At 35.0% G+C, this 25438-nt stretch overlaps 1 protein-coding gene across 6 annotated transcripts in view; it reads right to left on the bottom strand.

Annotated features, from left to right (window-relative positions):
• ATF2 (activating transcription factor 2) overlaps positions 1–25438 on the bottom strand; it is a 50388-nt gene that overhangs the window by 13097 nt on the left and 11853 nt on the right. For 5 of the 6 annotated variants that reach the window (XM_032189727.1, XM_032189725.1, XM_032189726.1 and 2 more), the window contains 8 exons: positions 24747–24843; positions 21662–21780; positions 19344–19472; positions 13137–13315; positions 12694–12808; positions 12442–12528; positions 4031–4180; positions 1299–1505 (listed from right to left, as the gene is read on the bottom strand). In XM_032189727.1, coding sequence (XP_032045618.1) covers positions 1299–1505; positions 4031–4180; positions 12442–12528; positions 12694–12808; positions 13137–13315; positions 19344–19472; positions 21662–21780; positions 24747–24843 — 1083 coding nt within the window. The remainder of the gene's footprint in view (positions 1–1298; positions 1506–4030; positions 4181–12441; positions 12529–12693; positions 12809–13136; positions 13316–19343; positions 19473–21661; positions 21781–24746; positions 24844–25438) is intronic. The other variant, XM_032189729.1, reaches the window with a different exon arrangement.

The following is a 25438-nucleotide window of genomic DNA, read 5'->3' as shown; positions in this document are numbered from 1 at the left end:
GGCCAACCCCCACCTCGCTACAGCCTCCCTTGAGGTACCTATAGAGAGCGATAAGGTCACCCCTGAGCCTCCTCTTCTCCAGGCTGAACAAGCCCAGCTCCCTCAGCCGCTCCTCGTAGGACTTGTTCTCCAGGCCCCTCACCAGCTTCGTCGCCCTTCTCTGCACCCGCTCAAGCACCTCGATGTCCTTCTTGTAGCGAGGGGCCCAAAACTGAACACAGTACTCGAGGTGCGGCCTCACCAGAGCTGAGTACAGGGGGACGATCACCTCCCTAGCCCTGCTGGTCACGCTGTTCCTAATACAAGCCAGGATGCCGTTGGCCTTCTTGGCCACCTGAGCACACTGCTGGCTCATATTCAGCCGACTGTCAACCATCACTCCCAGGTCCTTCTCTGCCTGGCAGCTTTCCAACCATTATGGATGGAAAATGGATGCTTCATTTAGGAAATGACATGAGTGTTCCTTTCTTTAATTCTCAAAATAAAGCTTTTAGATTTTTTATTTTGAAACAATACTTTGTGCCAATTCTTGTGTGCTGCTGGAAAACATTACTACTACATGTTAAAACATATTTTCTTAATTTAAACAAAAGGGTCATGGATTGTTTGAAACAGAGAAAAATGTGTCCACATGACAGCTTTCCAACGACTGATAACCTCAGAAGAGGTAGAAAAATGACTGGCAACATACACTAGACTACGATCTTACAGTATACATCCCTCCCTATAGGATTTATGCACACTCAGAGGGCAGTGTGGTGAGATTTGCACTGCCACTGCCTGTGCTGTACCTGTTCTGTGCACAAAAGAGGCCTTCAGTTTCCAGTGATGTCAATCTGGCACCTTTCACGAGCACTACATTCACTTTAAAGGAAAAAACAGTGAAGTTAAAAAGAACCAAAGGAAATCAACCCAAATATATTTAAATAACTCAGACTGTGATAGAAATTGTTAGGAGCAAGGCGTTTTTTAAGGTAAAAACGGTAAATAGGCTATTAAACCTTTTCTCCAACAGATCTTGTCATCCTAATTTAGTATCACCGTCTGAAAGTTATTTAAAATTGAATAAAGGATAAATGGGCATGATCCTAAAGTTTACACATCTTAAAAATCTGAATATTCTTTTATATTTTTATTTTGCTGGTATATTCAATTTAATACTGAATTTTCAATTCTTATGCGACCCATAAAGCCATTTATATTTCAGATTTTGTGCAAAGTTTTAAGTTCCATTGATCCAGAATCACTGTCCAAGAATAGTAAAGTTTAATCATTTTTACTTGTAATAAAAAGCATACCTGTAACTGGCCATTTAGTGAGCTCAAGTCCTCAGCTTTTTTCTCCAATGACTGTACCCAGACTTTCCGCTTCTGTCGGCATCTGGAAGCAGCAGCCCGGTTTCGTTCCAGAAATTTCCTTCTTTTTTCATCAGGGTCTTCATTAGCAGCTCTTCTTCGCCGACCACCTGTATTTGGCGTTTGTGGTGTAGGCTGAGCTGGTGATGCCTGAAAACAACAAGAAGTATTAAAGAAGTTGTCAGTGTAATACTACTCACAACTCAAACTGCAGCACCAGTAAAAATACACAGCACATCTTGAGAAAAGCATTCACAACGCTTCTGCATACGTTCATGTTATACAGATTTCTTTTGTGGAAAGCTATGTAATTTACTGGCACAACTATGGTTTAAAAACTTATTTACACTGTATTTACACTCTTTACTTACCATGTAACATTAACATTTAACATTTTAATTATGGCTTTATTTTTGGTTTAAAATTGCACTAAAATGTCAATCACTTCATGAAGTTAAATTCATGTGACGTTTACATATGAATAAAGCACAGAAATAACACCATTTTAGATGGTCTCTCTCTTTACCAATTTTGATGACACATGATGACAAAGTCTTTACAAACAGTCAACTTCTTAGAAGCCTTTCACCCATAATAAATTTGAAAAGTTAGATTTGGTAGGAAATATATTCTCTACTCTTTACTCTTCCCAAATACCCTTCACTAAAACTTAATCACAATTGAAATATCACAGAATTATTTATTTCCAGTACACAGAAACTGCCTGACAAATGCTCTCAATGCTGATAGTTACTGATCCCTAGATCTCCAAACAGCAATTTCCTATTTGTTAATGTAATGTTCCCCACCACTGCACACCAACCTCCCTTATATCCACCCACACACAGTGACAGGATCAAAGTATTTCATTACCTTAGACTATACATTATACTCCCTTCATAGGTGTAGAGAGACCCTAGACAAGGATTTAGTGAATTACGGTAACAACATAATGGATCTTAAAATTCTTTCAACAGATAGGACAGACACAACATAATTGTCTATATGGTATCTTCACAGCTGTACATGTACACCTGTACATTCAGTACAGCACAGTAAGAAAGTTACAGTTTTAACCTAAAAAACCAAACCCACAAATACAGCATCTGGCATACCAATTTGTCATAAATTCTAGACAGGTAACAAAAAATCTGGGAACTCCTATTAGATTTTTAGGAATAGCACACTTGCATATATTTTTTTTTTTAATACTAGATATTAAGTAACAAAAAAATAAGTTTATAACAATCTTTTCATTTTGAAAATGCTGCTTCAAAGTATTATGACAATATTCTTTTAAAAAACTTCAGGTAGTAGGGGAAAATAGCATGAAGGAAATCATCTTCCAATGGCTAGTATTTTTCTCTCTTTTGCTCCAAACATTTGTTTTGATATATTATTTGATTACACTGACCAATCTCAGAATCTAAATGCTTTCCCTGCAGCTGCAATTTGCACCCATGGCTACAGGCATAAACAGGTTCAGTCCCTCGGTTTCTGGGCCAAGGGTATACAGGTTTTACAAATTTGGTATTACAGAATCATTGGGAACCATACGTTGGAAAAGGTTCTTAAGATCATCAAATCTGAACGTCAACCTAAGACTACAAGTCCACCACTAAGCCATGTTCTTTGGCACCACATCCACATGTCTCTTAAATACCTCCCGGGATGGCAACTCACCACTTCCCTGGGCAGCCCCTTCCAATGCCTATCCATCCTTTCTTTGAATAAATTCTTCCGAATGTCCAACCTACACCTCTCCTGGTGGAACTTGAGGCTGTTTCCTAGCATCCTATCACTTGTCACCTGAGAAAAGACACTGACACCTTTCACATTTGTCTTACTGGCCTTTTATTTAGGAATATTGACTACTTCTACTGTTACCCATTCACTTTCTTAAGGAAACACTTTTCCAACAAGTTTCTTAGAAGCAGAACAGCTGCAGTCCTCCAGGATTCACTCCTGGAAATAGCTCTTTTCTCCAGCAGGGTTCCCACTTCTACTCTGAGTCAGAGCTGTTGTCCTTAATTCTCCTGTTCTCATCTATCACCCCAAAAGGAGAAGACTACCATCCCTAGCCTCACAACCCTCCTTTCAGCACCTGGAAGGATGTACTGAAACTATTCTTGTAGCAGAGCAGAAAAGATCCTTCAAACTAAGTAACACAACCATGATCACTGAGGCAGTTAAAAAAAACAAGCAAACAAACACTAAGAGCATTTATGACATAAAATATTAGACAGATGCAATATAAATGCAAAATAAATTAAGTTTTCTTCAATTATATATCAACCAGCTGTACAGTTTTCAGTTACCACAAGATTTCCTGTTAATGCACTCCAGAAATCAGGAGTCAGTTCTAAATCCAAACAAACAGATAACAACTATTTCGAAATTGTCATCTTGAATGACACGTTCTAGAAATATTTAAGGACATTACAACAAACATCCTATTGCTACAGAAATATTGATGTAATACACCAGGATAACACACCCAGTAGAGACTTAGCAACCTCTCAAAATTATGTATAGTCATAAGCAGATAAAATACACCAAGAAAAAACAGTCTGCTGCATAACTACACACTGAGATTCTGCCAACATTTTAGCAAAAAGATCTATTTTCCATACAGTGAAGGAGGCAGAAAGTACACGTGCACTGTGTTGTCATACCGGTGTTTCAGTTGTTGAAGTTGCAGGTTGTTGTAGTGATTGTGGTCGTGGTTCCTCTGACTGAGTCCTAACCAGCCCACTTGGATGTCCCTTGGCAGTGTCTCCATTTGTTACCTGAGGGTGCTGCTGGGTCAAGGCTGCTTTCAATCTCTGAAAGAAAAAAAAACAACACCACATTTTTTCCCCCACATCATGGAAATACTGTAACAATTATAGCATCACTTGAGGAGTTATGATGTATGTTAGTTATTAGTTATTTTCACTTTGCCAACAGGAGCTCCATCTCTAAAATAGCTGTATGCCTTTTTACAGGCTTTCAACAGTGATCTAGACATACACCTACTAGCAGATGACAACTTGCAAGCATCATGAAAGCATCTCAGAAAGAACAGGACTGTATGCTGCATGGAGAAGTAAACAGAAAACTGCCTGAATTGTGCCCACAAAGAGGTGACTTGAAAGCAAAGAACAAATAATTGTTGAAACTGGTATTACGCTTGTAATGACATGCATAAAATTACCTGAAACCCCGAGGTAGCAGGAATACCAGCATAGTACTCAGTAAGCCATGATACTTTGGTTTGAAGCTGACTAACAAATTTCAATTCCTTACTTTAATTTTTGAGAATTCAATAAAAATAACCATTTTCTACCACATCCTTTACGCCAAATACATTTGTGTGTAGTTTTAATTAACAGCAACATTTAACTGTTCTTTTGATGAACTCCTGTATCCTCATGTTTTAGAGTATGAACAAAACATTGACAAAGTACTAACTATTAATAGAGCATCTTGATAATGCTAGAGATAGGCTGCATTTGGCCAGCTCAAAATAAGCAGAGGACTTTGCATCCATTTATGTAGATACACCCTATCAACTACAGCATTCCAACAGCTCTCAGCAATTAAGCCACTGGAATACAGTGACAGCTCTCTCCTACCATGACAGGTTTCCCTGGCTCCTGTTTTACAATTAAAACAACAGATTGCAAATCCACCTCTGCCAGAACTGCAAAAAAACTGTGTCTGTGATATGGAAAATTGACTCTCTATATTTGAAAGGTGCAAGTAATCACCCACTAGCAGACGTCCCATTTGAAGACTACACAGAGAATCATTAAAATCCTAAAATTCCTCTGCTGGCTTGCTGGTAGGGAAGCTTCAAACAGTGACTTCTATAGGTCACTTTTCCCCATGCACTGTGAGAATTTTGGTTTTCAAACATCTTATATTTTCAAACAACAAAGCCAACAATATAGAAGTATAGAGACAGTAAGGTTGTGGGAGGTTTTTTTGTTTGTTTTTTGATGGTTAAAGTACTGGGATAAGACATTAGTTTGCCTACAGACTTGCCAAAACTTTCTTAAATAATGCTGGTTGGGACTTAATATACATAGGAAAAGAGAACAGGTGTACATTATGTGTGTAACTCACAATGATGGCAGTTTCTAAACACTGAAATGTTTGTAATAATTGATCTTGCAGCAGCACTGAAATAATTCTGAACACAAACGTGTACAAAAAAATTCAGTGTTAATTAAGTCTTGTTCCACACTTCACTTTGTATCACCTTTATAAATTTCCAAGAACAAGAAACGAACACAAAAAATTTACAGCAACTCCCCCAGTGCTCAACTTGAACTAAAGGAATTTAGAATAGTTGCAGACTTCAGGGTAAGATAGCACCATTTTAAAAGATGGTTAAAAATTTTTAAAAGATGGATAATAAAAATGTATTTAAAAGAAAAAAAACAACAACTGAAATTCTTAGCATGCAAACAGTACACTGAAACTCCTAATGCTACAGATACCTCATAACTCTTTCTTTACTGCAGTAAAGCAAACTCACAGCATTCAACTTATACCTTCCTTGTACCTTCCTAACTCACCTCAGAAAAACGCCTAACAAAAAAACTCAGTCCCTGTCTTCAGCTAAACAAGAGCAGAAAGGACCAAGTGCTTTCTTTTTAATCAAAATTACTAAACCCAAGCTCTATGATCTAAGTACAAAAATGGAAAGGTTGATTTGATGATTCCTCGCCTTTTAGAATTCAAACTAATTCTGGTCATTAAATGGCATAATTTCCATAATTACTACCAGGACTACCACAGAGACACACCACTTGCAAATCACTTTTTTTTTTTTAAAAAAAGGAAATACAATGTATTTAATGTTTTGTTGAATATCCTTTCCATAAGTTAGCACCTGTTTTTTTCACTATATATTTTCATTTACTATCTGAATTACTTCAGCTGTATTTCTTGCATCACAACTTGCCCTTTAGCAGGACACAAAAAGCATACAGTCAAAATAAAGACTAGGGAGTTATAACAAATTAGTTATGTTGTCTGTATTTCAACTCCTACTGAGGCTTTTAAGGGCATGCTTTCTATTTCAAGCCACGACATCAACAGGTTCTGAAAAGTTACATCTACCAAAAATTACTCAGCCACGACATAGCAACTTATTATATACAGGCAGTCTTCTCTTCCACTGCCATGAGAAGTAAAAACAGTAGATTCCATCCAATTTAATGGGCTAGATACATAAATTCAGTAACAACAGGCTAACTTCTAACTTCATGGCACTGGAGCACAAACATTTACACCATATCAGTACAGCCAGTGTGCCTGTTCAACTCTGCCTGTGGCTCTATGAGCAAGCCTTGATATAAGCATCCTCCACAACAAAAACAAAGTACATGAACTGTTAGAAATACTTTATAGTATTTACTTAAAGCCAGCTATTTTAGAAAGTTTCATTCTTCATGTCCATTTCCTTAGCAAAAGAGTGTCCAATTCAGAAAATTTGGGAGATGAAATAAAATTAGCACTTGGGTGGTTTTTGGCTTTGCTTTTTCATTTTCCCCAAATATGGCAAGTAACTTATTGTCTAGGTCCATTCTTTCTACCTCTTCCTTTCTGCATTACAAAAGTATTTGCAAAGTTAAAGAAAAAAATTAGGAATTCAATGCTACTAAATTTATCTATTGTACGTTTCATTTGGAAGTAGCAGAAGTGAAGGCAATACCACAATACTATTAACATTATTAACACGTATCAGGCATAATGGATGCGCAAACAGCTGAAATAGGACTTTCCACACTAATGATAACATTTTAAAAATACAGTTTTGTACATTTCAAAGTAAATAAACTCATTTTGAAAATTAGATTGTTAAATCTAAGTGTGGGTTCTCTGGAAACTAATGCAAAATAATTGGCTTTAGTTTTATATCACAGTTTCAAACTTGAAGTTTCAATAGTTAGGATTAGAACTAACCACAAATATGAAAATACTGTGAAAATCAAGTATTTTTACAGATTCTCGCAAGAAGATATTAAACGAATGCATTTTAAAAGATTCCTATTGCAGAAGGCAATGCCGTAGTAAAATACTACATGGATGTTGTGCTTCCTGTGAGTTGGGAGATATTCACGCCAAACACTATGGAAATCTCGGTTTTATAAATCAAGTATATTGAAACAAATATTAGAATAAACGTATGTAATGATTAATATGCGAGGAAATTATGATAACCAAAGATTGACATTATTTGCCTATTAGAGGCAAACTAAAAGCGGTATTTTCAGATAACTTAATAGCTTTTAAAGTCTTTATTAGCAAAGTTTTATTGTTCATGTATATCCTTGAAAACAAATCCTCACTGCATCTGTCAAAATTTGGTAGGGCTAGATCATTCCATCAAGAGCTCACAGAAACAAGAAAATATTCTCCAGAAACAATTTATGAAAAACTCAGATCCATATTTCATATCTGCCACAAAAGCTCATCAGAGTAATAACCCTCCTTCTCCTGGGTGTTATCCTACCATCTGCTGCTCTATTACTTATCTTTATTTTGCAACTAATTAACAGCATAATCTTCTAAATTCAGCAAGTTAATTATCATTATTGTGGTCTTTGCAGCATCATCAGTCCTTATGAAGTCTTGTCTCTCCACCCCCAGAGAACATATGAAAATGAAGTAGGTTGTGAGAGGGTCTGTTTCTTTAGAGTAGGCTCATTAGGTGTTTGCTGATTAGCTCGGCATGCAGAGAGACAGGTCAGAAGAATTCTGCTGAACACAAGGTCCCATGCCAGGCTCAAGCAAGTTAATGTAGGTTTCTGAACATTTGCCAAGCTGCCCTCTGTCAGTTCTCAGTAGAAACCTCCTGCAGAAAGCCTCTGGGTTGCCCACTGTGTGCAAAGTATTTCTCAGTTTGTGACAAAAGGTTTTATATGGGGAAGAGAAGGTAGGGGGAACACTCAGTGAAAGTTAAAACATTTTTTTAATTTCTTAAGAAACTTCTGCAATCCATGCAGAAGGGTCTGAACGTTAAGCTTGCATCCACAATCCATACATTCAAAAAACAGGGATGTGTTACAACTAGCAATAGTTCATGGCTCATATATGGAAAGCAGATCTTCTCACAAACTGATTAGAAGCAAGTCTGTAATACTTATAATTATGCATCCTTATCACAGAATGATCCGGGTTGGAAGGGACCTTTAAAAATCATCTGTTCCAATTCCTTACGATCCCCTCCTTATCTGAAAACATTTTTTGTTAAACAGAACTATTACATTTACTTTTGAGTCTCTCTAAAATACCACAAAACTGATCTGTGTGTTTGATTTTAATGAAGTATGTAGAATTTAGTACCTCTGACACAAGAAATAAAGAATAGTGATAAAAACAGATAATTTATTTTAAGTGTTCTGAAAAAGTTTGAAACTCATTTTCACTCCTATTCTGTGCCACTCTCAGTACAAGATATAAAGATATTTTCAAAATAATACCAGTAAAAGGCAGTTGTGCCTGAATGAAATCTCTAACCATATTTCACTTGAATTCTGCATGCAACAGGAGGAAAAGGATCCAAACACTTTCAAAACTGTAGTTAACAGTGCCTGAAAATGTGCTCCAGGAAGGTGTCCTATGCCCATTACCAAACAAGTCTGCCAGTTATTTTACGCTTTAGCTTTCAGAAATTGTAATGTCAATTTGTTTTTACTGAAGTTCACTCATGGTTTTAAATATAGAACCGCAGGGCGTTATATATATACAATTTGGTATATGCAAATCACAAGTAATTCATCAATATGGAAGAAAATTGTGATATTTTTACATTAATAAACATGTAGAGATTATGTTGCCCAAACCCACATTTAAATAATTAATCACCATAACTATTAGAAAATAATAGCACTGCAATCTCTAATTTTATTTTTGTAAAGGTCAAAGTTCCTGCCTTCACCTTAAAGAAAAAAATCTTATGTCTATATTACAGTAGCCTTTTGTAAACAGGTAAGAGAGAAACATAACTGAGATGAGGAATGAAATCAAAGTACAGGTTACTCTTCTGGTAACAAAACTAAAATATGTTAGCTCCTTGAAGAGTCATGCAAGAAATGAACTGCAGAGGTGGCTTCTGTAAAGAAAGGCACAAGGTACAAACAAAGGTAAGTATCTGTTTCCCTTCCTGGTTTGTACCTGGTGTTTCATCCAAAACATACAGACTTGTGACCTGGTTTGTACCTGGTGTTTCATCCAAAACATACAGACTTGTGACTCCTACTTATGACAGCTCTATATCTGGCAACAATCCAGCAATCTGGGGTAATTGCATTTTCAAGTAAAAAAAAATATAAAAAAAATGTTGTTTTAAGTGGTTCAAGAACTTTACTCAGAATCTCTGAAGCAGGTAGATCTGTCTTAAGAATACCTTGAAATAGTATTGTCACACATGTGACAGCAGGAAATGCAGAATACTGTATATAATGATATAGGAAAAGTGTATATAGGAAAGTATAGTCTTGAGAGAAGGGAAGGATGCAAACAATGATGACCAGAAGTCTGTATCACAAAACCCTCTGGAGTTAAAAACAAACACACGCAACTCATAAGCTTTACAAATTTTGTATCCCCTATATTATAAATCTTACCTGAACATCTGAGGACGTTAGGAAACTGTCTGAGCATGGTTTTTGTGTATATATATTTGTTATATATTGTATTTCAACATTTGATAATGCAATATGAAAAAAAATCTGAGAGACTAAAAATATGTATCTTTAAAGAACAGCAGAAAATCTCCAACTAATAAATAATAAATAAAAATGCAACATCCAAGTCAATTCCAAAGATCTATAAAGTCCTGACTCCTGGGCCTTGATCACTGAGAAAGGAATATCACAGCTCCCTCCATTCAGTTTTCTCCTCAAAAGACAGTAAGAATACTAAGCTGACAGACTTCATCCCAAAATAAAGCAGAAGGGAGAATATGGTACACCAAAGAATGTAAGAAGTGTTCCCGCCTCGTCTTTGTTTAAAGCTTACCAGTAAGTCCAAAATTACAGTCTTCTCTACATAGACGGAACATCTATTCCATCAGCCAATACATCGTTTGTTTGGTTATTAAATTTAATTCAATAAAATAGCTTTTATTTCACCTTCAGAAGTGAATTATTAATGAAATAAAAAGTAAAGAAGCAGCTGCAAAAAAAAGATGCCTTCTTTTGGCATAGCCAAGAGCACAAATGAAAACGAAACTGATTACCACACCTTTGCAGAACTTAGTATGTAGCAAGCAAAATTTTTTTCAAGAGGTATGTGAAAAAATGGATTTGGCATCACCAAAAGTTTAATTTTTAAGATTAAATGGAACTTTGCAGTTAATAAACCATGACATATATACGAACAATGTATTACATGGCATAGTGAGTTAGTCTTTCTTTTGGAAGCTTTTCTGCATAAACATTAAGTTTCTCATTAAATTGCTTTTATTTTAGTAGTGATAAGAAATTAAGTTTTTTATTTTTGTGAATAGGCACTATATAAAAGTAAATGAGCAAAAGAAATACACATAATTCTGATATTCTTGAATTCTGTTCATGTTCTCTATTAGGAGACAAGGAGGGAAATAAGAAATACTGCAAATACACTTTTTACAGTCTCATTTAAAAAAAGATAGGCAATCACTGAAGTGCATATATTAGCTAAATTCTAACGAGTCGACTAATGAGACTGTCAAATTTTAAGTCTAATGATCTTTGTTTTTCTTTGCATTTGAGTGACTGATTCTTCCAACGTGAGATCAAAGTATTTACCACATGCATGTGTCTCCTTCTCCTCTTTAAAGCTCCATAAGAACAGACCACTCAGTATGAACCTAATTTCCTTCCCAACTTAGGGGACGCTACTTTCTCCTTGATTTCACAAAGTAAAACTTAACGCATGTCTAACTCTAAATGTGCAATTTCTGGCCAGCAGGGGTGGGGCAGGGCAGGGCAGGGCAGAGTTCTCATTTTCACTTTCTTACATTCTTCCCTCCCACATTTAAGATAAATTCACCCCTTCAGACCTGGTTACATTTACATTTTCTCAGCTATGAAGATATTCCTCACTCCAGCCCAAGGGTTACAAGGATGCACAGAAACAGACCTTTATCCTTTCTGTCCCTCTCTACACTATTTTAAAAGTTCAACTGAGGAAGAAAATGAAGGATAACCTGACAGAATTAGGAAGAGTCAGTTCACTGATGACTTCATAATACTTTTAGTACGTGGTGAATGTGGACTAGTGTTCCCACTATACTGGTACCCCATTACTCCAGAGAACAGATACAAGCATTTTGTCGATACGTTTTTGTTGATATTGTTTAATAATAGTTTTCTATTGCTTCTGAAAAGTTGGAACAAGCAAAAAGAAGAAAAAAAAAAAAAGACAGCAATAAACAGCAAAGCAACTACTTAATGTAGCAGTTTTTTTTTCAAGTTAATTCAAATTACCACCTTATGTGATCACTAACTTTTTTTTTCAAAAGCCTCTGCCTGTTTTAGTCATGATTTTACCAAATTACCCAATACACCACAGAAACAACTTCCACACAACACAATTTCTTAAGTATGCCTGTAATGCTAATCACAGAAAAAAAACTTGCCAGATGATCTATATTTGAGATAAAAATACAGACCAAAAAACATAAAACTTTCTTTTCCTTTTTTTTTTTTTTTTTTTTTTTTTAACATCACATTATTTAGGAGCAACTATATTCTGCTTCTTTGAAGGTGACGTTCATCACTGAAAAGCTACTTATCTTGTCTTTATATTAACTGTTTCCTACCCTTTTATACAAAAAGCAAGAACGAGTTCAGTTGAAAATCTAGTTCACTTAAAAGAATAATAATAAAAAAAAAAAGACCAAAATGACTGTTAGCAACAGAACTAACATGCTGGAATCTGACATAACCATAAAATAATTGCAGGTATTTTTCTGTTTTTATTAAATTTGTACTTGCAGACTTTAGACTAACAAAAGAAAACTAAAGCCATTCTTAAAAAGCAAAAGAATTTAATTTATTTCTCAAGTTAGTCTTCTTGAGGAATAATGGAGTTTTTCACTTACCAATTTAGCCTCAGACTGCACTGGCTGTGGGGAGGAAGGCCCTGGGATTCCTGGGATACTAGGCACCATGGTGACAGGTCTAACAAGCTGACCAGATAAAGTATAAAAATGAAGAAAACCTGAGTATGTTATCATAATACAGAGCATATGACAGCACTACCCTCTGAAGCCAAAACAGCTGTTTAAAGTTCTATGCTGCACTTATGCAAACCTGCTAAACTTTCAAATTAATATAGCATCATGCTTACTTACTGGAACTGCAGCAGGGACATGCACATTAGAATTTGTGATAGATGCAGGAATAGCAACAGGCATGGTTTGTCCATTAGGAAGATGTAACAGCAGAGGAAAAGGACCTGGAACTGGACTGAAAAAGGAATGATGTATATAAAAGAAAACTTATCCTGAGAAGAGAACAAGCTTTTATATTATATAAATATATGTATATATCTATTTTAAAACAGTTCTAATGTAATATTTATTTAGCAATTAAAAATATGAACTTAGTGATGTGGAAAACATGGAATTATATTTCACATGTAGTGAAAATTGTATATTTTGTATGTTGTGAAGCACCACATTACACTAAAGCACCTCAAAGTCGTACATTAACTCTAGAAACAGTAACGGACAGTAAACAAGAAAAAATAGTTTCAGAAGCTGTAAGAAACTTGACTGAGATTTATATAACTTACACTATTGGTCTGTTAGAGGATGGAGCCTGGGTAATAACAGTACTAGATGTTGGTGATGGTATTGCCTGCTGAATAATAACACTTGAGTCAGAACTTGTAAGCAGTACATTAGGAACCTGTAGCGATGCTGGACGAACTATTGTTGATGTAGGCTGTGCAGTCTGCTGTAGTGACACTTCCTGAGGAAAAAACAAAGATCAATGAGTTTGTAAAATACAATTATTAATTGGTAATTCAAGGAAACAATAGAACAAACGTATAACAACATGCAAAGTTATACAATTAAAAAAAAAATCAAAAAAACCTTTTGGAAGAATCATTTAAGCCACCAAAATGAAATTGTTTGTGTTATTTTAGTTTTATGACCAACCCTGATTCAGTTTATAATAAGGCTACTGTTACTAACAATTCCTTTTTGATCAGATATTAAGATTTTTTAATGCCAAGAAACCCGTGGCACTATTTGCACCATCACGGCTACCCAAACTGAACAAAGAAAACATTTTATCGTGTCTTTATGTACATTCCGGTTTCAGTCCATTGTTGTACATTTAAACAAAAACAGTTTAATTTTCAGTAAAAAGGAAAAAAAAAATCTCTCTTCTTTAAGTCTCTAACCCTAACTTGTATACATGTATACATAACTAGAGTGCTATTAAGTAACCAATGCTAAGAGTGATAACTTTGCAAAATGTCTGGTTATCCTCATACAGCAGAAATGACGTGAGCACAGAAACTGAATTTCCTAAGTTGCAACTGAAGAGTAGACAAAACCGACTATAATTCTTAGCTTAGCAATCAGGTGAAGGACAATATAAATTAGAATCTAGTACCTGTTTTTGCTGTTTCTGAAAGCCTATTAACGCCTTACTAAAAACAGTGCTTTCCTTCTCAGGAAACCCTTCAAATTGATAGACTTCAGATTTACCTTCAGAAAGGATTTTTTCCACGTTATTTAGTCTTTTGACACTAACTACTGCAATCAAAGGTACAGAGCTATGATCTTGAGACTAGCAGTTTTAGTTGCTCTATTGTTAAACAGCATTTTCCTATCATTTTCCTAATTATTTCCAATTAGCATTTTCCTAATATCCTGGCAAGAGGTTTAGGTTGGATATCAGGAAGAACTTTACTGGAAGGGTTGTTAGGCATTGGAATGGGCTGCCCAGGGAAGTGGTTGAGTCACCATCCCTGGAGGTCTTTAAAAGACGTTTAGATGTTGAACTTAGTGATATGGTTTAACGGAGAACTTGTGTCATGTCAGAGGTTGGACTAGGTAATCTTGGAGGTCTCTTCCAACCTAGATAATTCTGTGATTCTGTGATTTCAAATGGAGCATCTCATACCTGTAACACAAGTCTACCTCGACTACCTTTGTACTGAATTAAACACAAGTTTTGAGTATTTTTGAATATTCATCAACAAAGCTTTAAGTAGTAGGATCTTAGCTATCTTGCAGATATCCACTGGAAAATGAACAAGCTCCTCTGAGCACTCCATAGAAGTGTAAATAGGCTGGCAAATTCTGGGCTTTAAAAAATACAGGACTTGAGCTGATAAAACTTGTTCCCCTCAGAAGTTCAGAGGCTAGATTTGTCATTAAGGTTTATTAGTTTTTTCAGGGTTTTTCCCCAAGGATCTAAAAGATTCTATTTACAGTGAATAGAGTTTTTGGAGAGTAACAGAGAAAGATAAGAATTATTTCTTCAGTATCAATCTAGCAAAATTATACATTATAACATTTGAACACAGTACCTAGGATTATGGATGAGCATATAGTCAACAGAAGAAATACAGCACGGAATTGCAGAAAAAAAAAAATTAGAGAGGTGACTACAGCACATTCTTAGGACAGGATTAAACACTCCTTTGCAAATAAGTAATCTGGTGTAACAGCTAGACAGGTCTTACTCCATGAGAAGAGTCAACAAGAAAAACATAAAGGAGACTAAACTTCATGACTGAGAAATTAAGAGGAAGGCATATGGGGAGAATATTTGCTCTGAATCTACTTTAGCAATAGTTAATTGAGAAATGAGTATTGTGCCATTCTTCATTAGTTCCAGCTTCATCCTTTCCTTTCTGCTGTTTGCCACTATTACCTGTTATTGTTACTGCAACCAAGTAGGTTCGCATAGCCATCAGAAAGTCCATTCCCGTTGTAGGGATCTGACACGGGAACACCCATGTTTGCCCCTACCAGGGCCAACATAGTTACAAGAGGTTTTTTCTTTTGTTCTTCCTTTCACGTGAAATATTTTCATGCATGTGGCAACCACATACATATGTATAAAAATAGATGTAGATATGTGAATACCACAAATTGAATATCCATGACACAGTAACGCTACTTTATATAAAAAGGTGGAAAACCCAGTTAGCTAACAGCAGCCACAAAACCATGTGTGTAATAGCTTTAAGACAAAAACGTAAACTAACCAGACATTCATACATTCTCAACAACAGTAATGCCAACACAGCCCCTTCTTTATGGGTTTGTGTGAGCAGCTTTTGTAAGCGCCTGTGTGAGCAGAAAGGACAATAGCTACTAGAATAGAGAAGGCCAAAGAGAGAAGCATGTGCTGAGAGGCAGCATGTGAAAGTCTCCCAAGAACTGTTAAGTTCCAGTGAAAAAGGGCCCTTTTGAATTTGCAACAATGCATAAACTCTGAACAGCAGCTGAATCTGTACATAGTCACCAGTGTGCACACACATGCAATCAACATGCTGTATCATTCCAATAGCATCCAAGAACACGGTGGCTGCTATGTGCAAGCCAAGACTACAAGAATACATACAGACTTGCTGAAAGAAGGGACCCACTTAAGGACTTTCCAAACACCCACCTAGAACTAACTGTCTTGTCAGCACAACCTCCCACTTCTGAGCAAACAGCTGGGATTGGCCTCTCAACTTTTGCTTCAACCAGGTAACTATGCATAAGTTACAGCGCTGTGTGAATACTTACCGGCTATGAATAACAAGACCTTCATCACTGAGTGTTCTAATTAATCTTGCCTTTGAACTGAGTCTGTCCCTGGCTAGACCCCCCATTTGGAGAAAAGTAGTTCGCAACCTGGACATGAAGCACTCCATGGTAAGCATATTTCAGTGACTGTCAGAAGATTAGCGCAGTAACACAACTTCATTTTGTAGTATTTTGAAAAGAAAATCTTCACATGAATACACTTTTTTTCTGTTTTTATTAAATACAGCATTTGCACTTTGTTTAGAATAAAAATGATCTCCAAACATCAAAGGAGTAACACATTTACTGATGAGTGCTTACTCAGTTGAAAACAAATCATTTTCAGCTTCCTTTTCTTATACTAACTTACTGTATGCTACACTCTGGAAATTTATGCATGTGCTAATTATTTCGACAATGTGGCATTAACATAAGCTGCAGATTTAAGTAGTACTGGATCTAAAGCACTCCACTGTAAAGTATCATTTTATTAACATGTAAAAACCAACATGTACACCAGTCTAATAAAGATTGGTCAAATAATTGTTCTTATGAAAGTGTACGTTTTGTCTAAAATCAAGTAGTTTGTAAATATATTCTGCTAAGGAACAAGGACAAAAAAAATATATATATAAATTGGCAGAATCATGACCCTAACTGACCTTACATTTACAAGACAGAAGTTTAAGCCTGTTCAAAGATATTAAAAACTTACTGAAAGAACCTCTCCAATCCTTTTATTCTTGAAACTAATAACCACAGAAGTTCAGAAAATATTTTACGGAAGACGATAGTTACATTTTTTATATTTGTTTTCAGAGATGTATATTTGCAAGTATTTTGCATCTAAAAGCAAGTATCATGTATAACTTCCAAATGCAATCAATGAACACATGGAATTCTTTACACAGAAGTGAATGTTGACAGGACTGTTACTGCAATTGACTACTATTGTAAGAAAACAATTGGTTTTAAAATAATTAACTTAGGGAATTGGCTATCTGGCAACAATTAAGCAACAACTTATGAAATTCTGAGGGTTCTCTTCTAAAATATTGTTAATAAGAAACTAGGATGAGCTTGAAAACTCTCAACAAAAAATGAGGATTCGATTGCTTATTATTTTACAGCTAAAAGGCTTTATAAAATTCCAATGATATCTTGGTCTATTCCAAGCAGAACATCATGAAGCCCAATGGAACTAAGAGAACTCTAGCAGAAAACTAAGAAAAGAATTAAGCATCATTTTAACATCTCTAAGATATTCCTTTGACAACTACAAAGAAAATGAGAACCTTCTTACACATACATGAACAGGCTGTAATCATTTAAGGCTACTAAAACATATTCAGCCAATAAAATAGTTACAGAGGCATATATATTTTAAAACCAGTTATGCCCTGAAAAAAAGACAAACACAAACTTTCCCTCCTTCAATACACCTACAGAAGGAGAATATAAAAATCTAACTGAGAAAACAGCAACACTCTGCTCACATTTCTCAACTTCTGCAGGCCACATTCAGCAGCAGCAGCACACTCCAAGCAGCACCCTCATCCTTGCTCAGCTTGTCTCTACAATCAGACATCAGAACAGCAATAAGCAGCAGCAGCTTTTCACTTCAGCACTGTTACAGTGACAACACTGAAATTACACCATGAATAAGTTTATAAGCACTGCCAAACATTTAGATACAATTTTAACTTGTAACGATGCTAATGAGATACTGAACCACTACTGAAAAATATTTTCTCTTGCCAAAATCTGAGTACTTAGAATACATATTTGCAGAGAAAAACAAACTAACCTCTCCAAACTATGAAATATAGATTTAAGATTTGGACTGTGATTTGCTAGGTCAAAGAAGCTCTTTACACGTATTTTTAAACCATTTTTACTATTTTACTACGTGATTGCCTTGATTAGCTACGATTCCTCATCTTTGCTAACTTACAAAACTCAGTACAGCTTTCTGAAGACAAATCTAAACTGAAACTCCCTCGATTTTCTTGTCACACACTTAAGGCTCTTCCCAACTGGTGCCTGTTGAGAGGACAAGAGAAGCAAGTTCAAGCAGAAGAGGTTCACATTGGATACCAAGAAAAACATTTCCCTCACAAGGACAACCTGGCATTAGAACATGTTGCAGAGACATTGTATAGTCTAACTTTGAAACCTCCAAAGACAGTGAATGCACAAATCCTTGAGTTCCTTGGTGTGATCTCAAAGCTAAACTCTGCTTTGAGCAGGAAGTTGGATGAGAAACATCCTCCAACATGAATTATCCTGTGATCCTGAAAAGTCCTGCTAATTTTGGGAATAAGGTATCTGAGTTCCTCAAATGCAGATTGCCCATTAATGATGCACAAAGAAAAACTGACTAGAGCAACCATATTGCTTACTACTCTCTGCTCCTAATATTTTTTTTTTTATTGAAGTAATAACAGAAATAATTAATGTTTCACTGTTTTTGCTTGATTTTGTGTTTTCTAAGAGAACTCCATTTGATGAAAACACTGCAAGTCACATATTGAACTTATTAAAACATTTATTTCTAGTACTACCAGAGCAGTAATTCGAAAATTAGTTTTATCACAACGTTCTGTAGTCACAGACAATACCCCAGGAATCCATCCCTCCGTGATACTCAAGTAAACATTATACAAGAAACTGCTCATGATCACCACTTTTGGACATACTGCTGAAGCCTATCAGCTTTGTAGGTTACCAATCTTGAAACAAAATTATTTCATGCTTAATTGTGAAAGATAGCCCATTCATCCACGTGCATTTTTTGTAGAACTTCCCCTTATGTTGTACAAAACAGTTTATGAGAAAACACAGAATGAACACAAAAAAGTACATGTAAAGAGTCTCAAACTGTTGAAATTATTAAAAAAAAATAGAGAAACTACACTTTTTGTTTTTTCATGAATACTACCTGATGATGCATAAAACAGAACAAAGAGCCCTGTTAGCCTTTTTTTAACATAGTGTGAATATTAATTTTTTATTTTCTTTCTAGGTTTACTGGATGACCAGTGTGGGTTAAAGAAATAATTGTGCTGGGCAAAGCTAACTAAAGAATTGAACAGAGTAAGTATGCATCCAACAAATCTGGTTAACAGGAAGTCTTTTACTTACAACTAGTTAAGTAGTGTGGGTATAAACAGGTACAATAAACCTACAGACCATCTGATTCAGATAATGAACTCGGGGAAAAAAAAACATTCTCTGACCTTTTCATCACTGGTAGTAGACTCTGGGTGAGGTAAAGGACTATCTTGATGAGTTGTTTCTACAACAGAAGGTTCTTCAATTTTATTTCTTATAATTGGTGTTGCAAGAGGAGACAGATCTAGAGGCATCTAAGAACAATAGTATAAAATTAGTCAATCACTAAGAAATTCAAATATATAAAAAAACATAAGTAACTAAGGAAAAAATCAGTCTTATGATAACAAAAAGGTGCTGATATTTGTAGGATCTTGATACAGGTACATTACCAGTCAAGCCTAATTCTTCCAGCACCTGCATGAATACCAATCTTCAGTAAGACTTTGCCTTTCAATATCCATTGCTAGATAAAGTAATTCTGTTTGAGAATTAAAATCCTTTTAGAGTTTATATTTAATTATAACTGAGGAAGAACTATGCTATTCTTAAAAGATACACTTAAGATGTTATCCTTATACAAATTGCTACAAAGCACAAAAATTTAACATGCTACAAAGCACAAAAATTTAACTTCACTTTCAAAGTAGAAAAGCTACCGTGGACTAGTCATTTCAAGCTTAGAGCAGCAAATAATTACTAAAAAAGAAAGTTTTGTATTGCTACACAGCTAAAATCCACCAGGACATCTGAAATGCCACAGAGAAATTGAGTTATAAAAATACTTAAGCAACACTATAGATTTGAAGGCCTGTACTGCTGTCTAATTTACTGTCCAAATACCTTTGGAAGAAAGTTCCCCCAAAGCTCATCTTCCATTTATATTCTTCCTGATGCTTTTTCTACTTAATCCCCATTTTTCCTACTGAATATGTTGTTAAAGAGGGAAGATTGTTAAAGGTGGAACCTCTTTTCACACTACAGCTGAATATGAAACACTACAGAAAAAGCTGAAGTCACCCTCTTCTTCCCTCTCAAAAAAAAAAAACCAAAAAAACAACCCCTATGAAATGTGTTATTATGGCAAATTTTCCACCCCTAGCAACGTTTGCTTACTTATGTTAATCAACCAGAGATACATGGTGTGACTGTGTTTCTTCTGGTCAGCTTGGATAATGAGTATCAATTCAAAAAGTTGTTGTAATGTTTTAAATACTTTGTGATACCTACAACCTCCTCTAAGACAGTGGTGAAGTACACAGAAAATATAGTATTGGTACTAGAACTGGTATTATCATATGTATAGTTTTAAGAAAACCTATAATGCCGCAGTAAAAAAAATATTGTTGTTTGGCATAGCTGTAGGAACAAAGCACAGGTGAGGTGTGTTTTTTTTTTCGTTTGTTTTGTTTTTGTTTTGGTCAGGAATGACCAAATATACATCTTATATGTAAAATACCAAATAACCAAACATACATCTTATTTATAAGTGCATACTAAAATCTTTACTGAAACAGAAAAAACAGACAGAGACAGATTCTACAAAATCTGTACATACGAATATTAAAAAAAAAAAAAAAAAAAGGGGGGGGGGGGTTTGTTTTATATCACTGTCTATGGGAATCAACCAGGTAATCGACCAAAGGTAGAATTACTTATAGGAGATATTGAATAAAAATTTTTCATTTGCAGAAGTGTTTGGGCCCTAAACCAGTTATAATTAGGAAGTGCTAAAATAGATAGAATAAAACACATTTAAACATATGGGAAGTTCCTCACAAAAACATGAAATTGTTGAACAGATACAGAACAAATCTTGCTTCTATTTTAATCTGAAGTAAAAAAAGAATTGTAGATGTTTAGATTGTTATAAGTAATTTATAGGTAAAAATGTTTACTTAACTCACAAAGTGAATATAATCATAACCAAATTACAGACACCTCTAAATTTAGTGTTTTTGCTGAACTTTGTCAGTGCTTAATCTCATTATTGTTATTACTGATTCTGAGAATAACATTGCTATTTTAAATCTAAGCACATTCAAAATAGTGTTCACATACTATTCTTTTCACCTTTTTCTTCTCAAATATTTTTATTTCTCCAAAAACTCATTACTTTTCTGATTTTTTTGCTTATTTAGGGACTAATGAAATTTCAACCAAGCTAATAATTAATTTAAACACATAGACTAGATTCTTGAAGAAGACAGACAAAGTCATTATGCCCCACTGTCCATTCTATCTACGTAAATTCAGGTAAATCAATCTTCAGAAGGGATTCTTAAATTCGTATTCTCTCCACAGAACAGATAAGCAGCTGGACAATGATTACTGGTATAGTTTAAAAAGATATATATATAAGTCAAGTTTGCTCTCTTTCTTAAATGGAACTTGTGATATAAAAGCAGCAGAAGCACTGAAAAGAAAAAGTATTTGAACATACTTTCTTAATGTCATCTTCAGAAGCCTTTTTAAACTCATTTTCAAAAGGACTTGCTAATTCATTGAATAAGCCAACTTCTTCACAGTTCTTCAAGAATCGAGTTGGTGTTGGTGTCTGATCTGAAATGAAGTTTACAAAAAACCCACAATTTTATTTTTAAATATACGGTGAACATATGTATTGTAAATTTTTTTCAGAGTAAAAGCAGAGAGCACCAGTATGCTATCAAGATATGTATTCATGTAATTACATATCAGTAACTCTCATTAAAACTAACCCAAGCTAACTAAGGAACAGTCAAAAAAACATCTGAATAAAGTGAATTTTATGTTACAAAGGATTTCCTTTAACTTAATTTAAAAATAATGTAATCATAGCAAGGTAACCTTCAAATTTAAGAAACCTGTATTTAGCCTACACAAAGATGGTATCAACAGAGTTAATTACTTACTCTAAGTGACTTTATAGTGGATCAGTGTGAGTATTAACACTTGAAGATCTTTAGCAATTGACTTCAAAATTACTTCACTTTCTTCAGAAAACTAAGTGTAGAAAACTAAGTAAGTATTTTTGAATGTTTGGGGTGCTCCTACATTCCATTTTCTTGTAAAATGTTAATCAGCTACATATTTTGAAGACTGGTTAAAAGAAGAAAACCTTAAAGTTAATACTTAACAGATTTGTTTTGATTTTCTCATGATAGTAACATTCTCAAAAGATAACTACACAATGAAAAGAATGCCAACAAAAATTCTTTATCAAAGTACTTCAGTGCACCTACCTGGAATTAAAGTCATAAACCCCAAATCCTACAGTTGTGATAGAATGGCTGTTCTTCTGTTTTTTCCCCCCCCATCAGCCTTTCATAAAATTTGCTCATTTCAGACAGAATTATCTGGTCTCTTAGCCAGCAAAAACCATCTATATATTAATAAAAAGCAGCTAACAGAGAGAAGTGAAAGATCACATTCATTATAAAACATTGTAATATATGGCATTTACATTAATATTCTTAATTTTTGTAAGCTGACGTTCATTAGTCATGTTGATAGACAACTAGACTCTCAGATACAGAGAAAACTGTCTCCTTTTGAAGAATACAGATATGGGGGAAAGAAAAATGACATGGTTAAGAATTCTGTTTTGTCTTTAAAACACACTCTTTTCTGTCTTGCAGGAAAACCGACCACAAGCCCTACTCCACCTGCTGGAGACAAGCAATTCAAGTCCGAAAACCACTAAGCAAGCCCCTTACAGTGCTGGATGGTTAACAAAGCTTTTCTTCCGACCATGTCCAGCAACCAGAGGGAGCTATTCTCAAGTGCCTAGTCTAGCATAGCAGAGCACTTTGGTGAGCTAGCAGGTTCTAGTTACAAAGATAATGCTTACATGAAGGCTTTAATAAAAACAAAAGTGTATTTAAAGCTCACAGTTTGCATTTTTCTTCTCATATTGTGAAAACAGCAGTGATTACTCTGAAGTGTGTGGAACACACTAAAAAGAAGCGTGATATTGCACACAAGACTGTACTGGCTCCTAAGATGGCCATACCACTGAGCTAGAATCAGAAGAACTTTGGTATTTTGCTGATTACTGCCAAGACATTTTCAAAAAGGTCTTTCTATGAAATTTTTGGTACTATGTAAAACCCCCTTATTTCACTATTATTATCTGGTCAAAGATAACCGTATTTGCTGCAAAGTAACTGTATTTGAAATATCCTAAGTGGTACTATACGCATCTTCACTAACATAATGTAGCATTTATGACTACAGATTATACACTAGAACATGGTTGCAAAAAGTTGGAATGATGCCATTGTTTCATTCTCTCACAATTATTGACAAGGTCCCTTCCTTATGGTTTAATTGTTGAGGATCACATTTGAAACTTTAAAAAACATAACTGCTGGCTTAAGAGTAACTTCATTTTTGTCTGTTCATCCTAGCAAGTTACCCATGTAAAAGAAAAATGTTCTGAAGATATCTGAAAATCTCTGCAAGTTCATTTAGGCTCTTCCACCACTGAAAACAAACAAACAAAAAAAAAACATTCCGACTCTAACTTTAGCATGAAGATAGCACGTGCTACCTTCATTGAAGAGCTTTGAAGCATAGATTGCAATGATCCATTAGCAATTACTTCTGATCCCTGACAAAAAATAGTACTTACAAATGACCAAGAATACATTATGAATTCAGAGGTGGAAATACAATAAAAGTAGTTGGAATTTAAAATAAAAAATACTTCAAATAATTAAAACCAAAATTGTTATTTTTCTTCTACTATTTTATTCAAAGATAATAATTCATTTATTTGTTCATTCTCCTAATATCCTAATTGATGAGTGGAGGGGCAGATGCCAATCTGTTCTCTTTAGTGACCAGTGATAGGACCCGAGGGTTGGTGTCAGGCTGCTACAGGGGAGGTTCAGGCTGTGTATCAGGAAGAGGCTCTTCACTGAGAGGGGCTGTCACGCACTGGAACAGGCTCCGCAGGGACGTAGTCACAGCACCAAGCCAGTCAGAGTTTAAGAAATGTTTGGACTGTGCTCTTAGTCATATGCTCTGAATTTTTGGGTAGACCTGTGTGGTGGCAGGAGTTGGACTCGATGATCCTTGTGGGTCCCTTCCAATTCTGATATTCTATGATCCTATGAATGTCATCACAGTATGTAAAAACTCCAAGTATTTTAAAATTTAAGAGACATGTAATCTCAATGAGAAAGTAAACCTTAAATATGGCATAACCTAGTTACAGACCCTGTGAGGCGTAGCCTTTATTAGAGAGTGTTCTTATTGAATGCTTACTACACAATTTAATTAATTCTTAAAGAACTGATTATTGAAAAATACTTAATCTTGTATCAGATATAAATAAAGTTACTTAGGTAGAATAACTGGCTTCAGATTTTAACAAAATTATGTGAGAAAACATTTACTAAACATGATGCAGACAACTACACTGAAGAAAATGTTGCATAGTGTCTTAATAGAAGTCTATGCATTAAATACAGAAAATACATAAAACGTATGCACATTCCACCAGAAAAGTGAATAAACTAGTTATAAAAGTATATACTAACCAGCCACAATGACACTATCATTACGAGCCGGACCAAATTTCAGTGTCATCTCATGTTTATGTTTATGGACAGCCAAATGATCCTCATTGGTAAAACGCTGTGGCAGAAAGTTTTAAGAAACAGTTGTAATTTTGAATGTGAACACAGCAAACACAACTCTACAGAAAGGCATTTTGACAACATGTAAAACAGTTTTTACTCTGTTTTGATTATCACTATTTCAATTCTGTATTGTTTGTATTATCACAATAAAAAGAATGATCTGTAATCAGATCATCAGAAACACACTCTTACTGTATTTAATAGCATAAAACAGAAATAAAGTATATCTCTTGCTCCTAACAGCTTACTATATAACGTAAGAGGCAGACAGAATAGGAAACACTGGAACATCAGACAACTGAAAGGCTGTGAATGAACTTATCAGCAATCTAAAAAGCAATTTAAGAACTCTCAAGTTTTCAGATGCATCCCAGCAGTTTTTTGCATAATTCCTCCAAAATTTGGGGTATACTCTGAAAGAAGCAGTAGGTAGACAAACTATGTGCTGAAGATTCTTACTTCTATTAACCTACAATTCACTATTTCTCTGTAATTTTAGGTAAAGCTAGTGTTTCAATTGAGATAACCTAAAAAAAAAAAAAAAGGTTTCCCCACATACAGGCTTCCTAACAAGAACATATCTACAAAAT

This window comes from Aythya fuligula, chromosome 6 (genome assembly GCF_009819795.1).
Source record: "Aythya fuligula isolate bAytFul2 chromosome 6, bAytFul2.pri, whole genome shotgun sequence".
Lineage (NCBI taxonomy): Eukaryota > Metazoa > Chordata > Aves > Anseriformes > Anatidae > Aythya > Aythya fuligula.
Note: the sequence above shows the minus strand (reverse complement) of the source record. Positions and strands in the feature narration are given on the sequence as shown.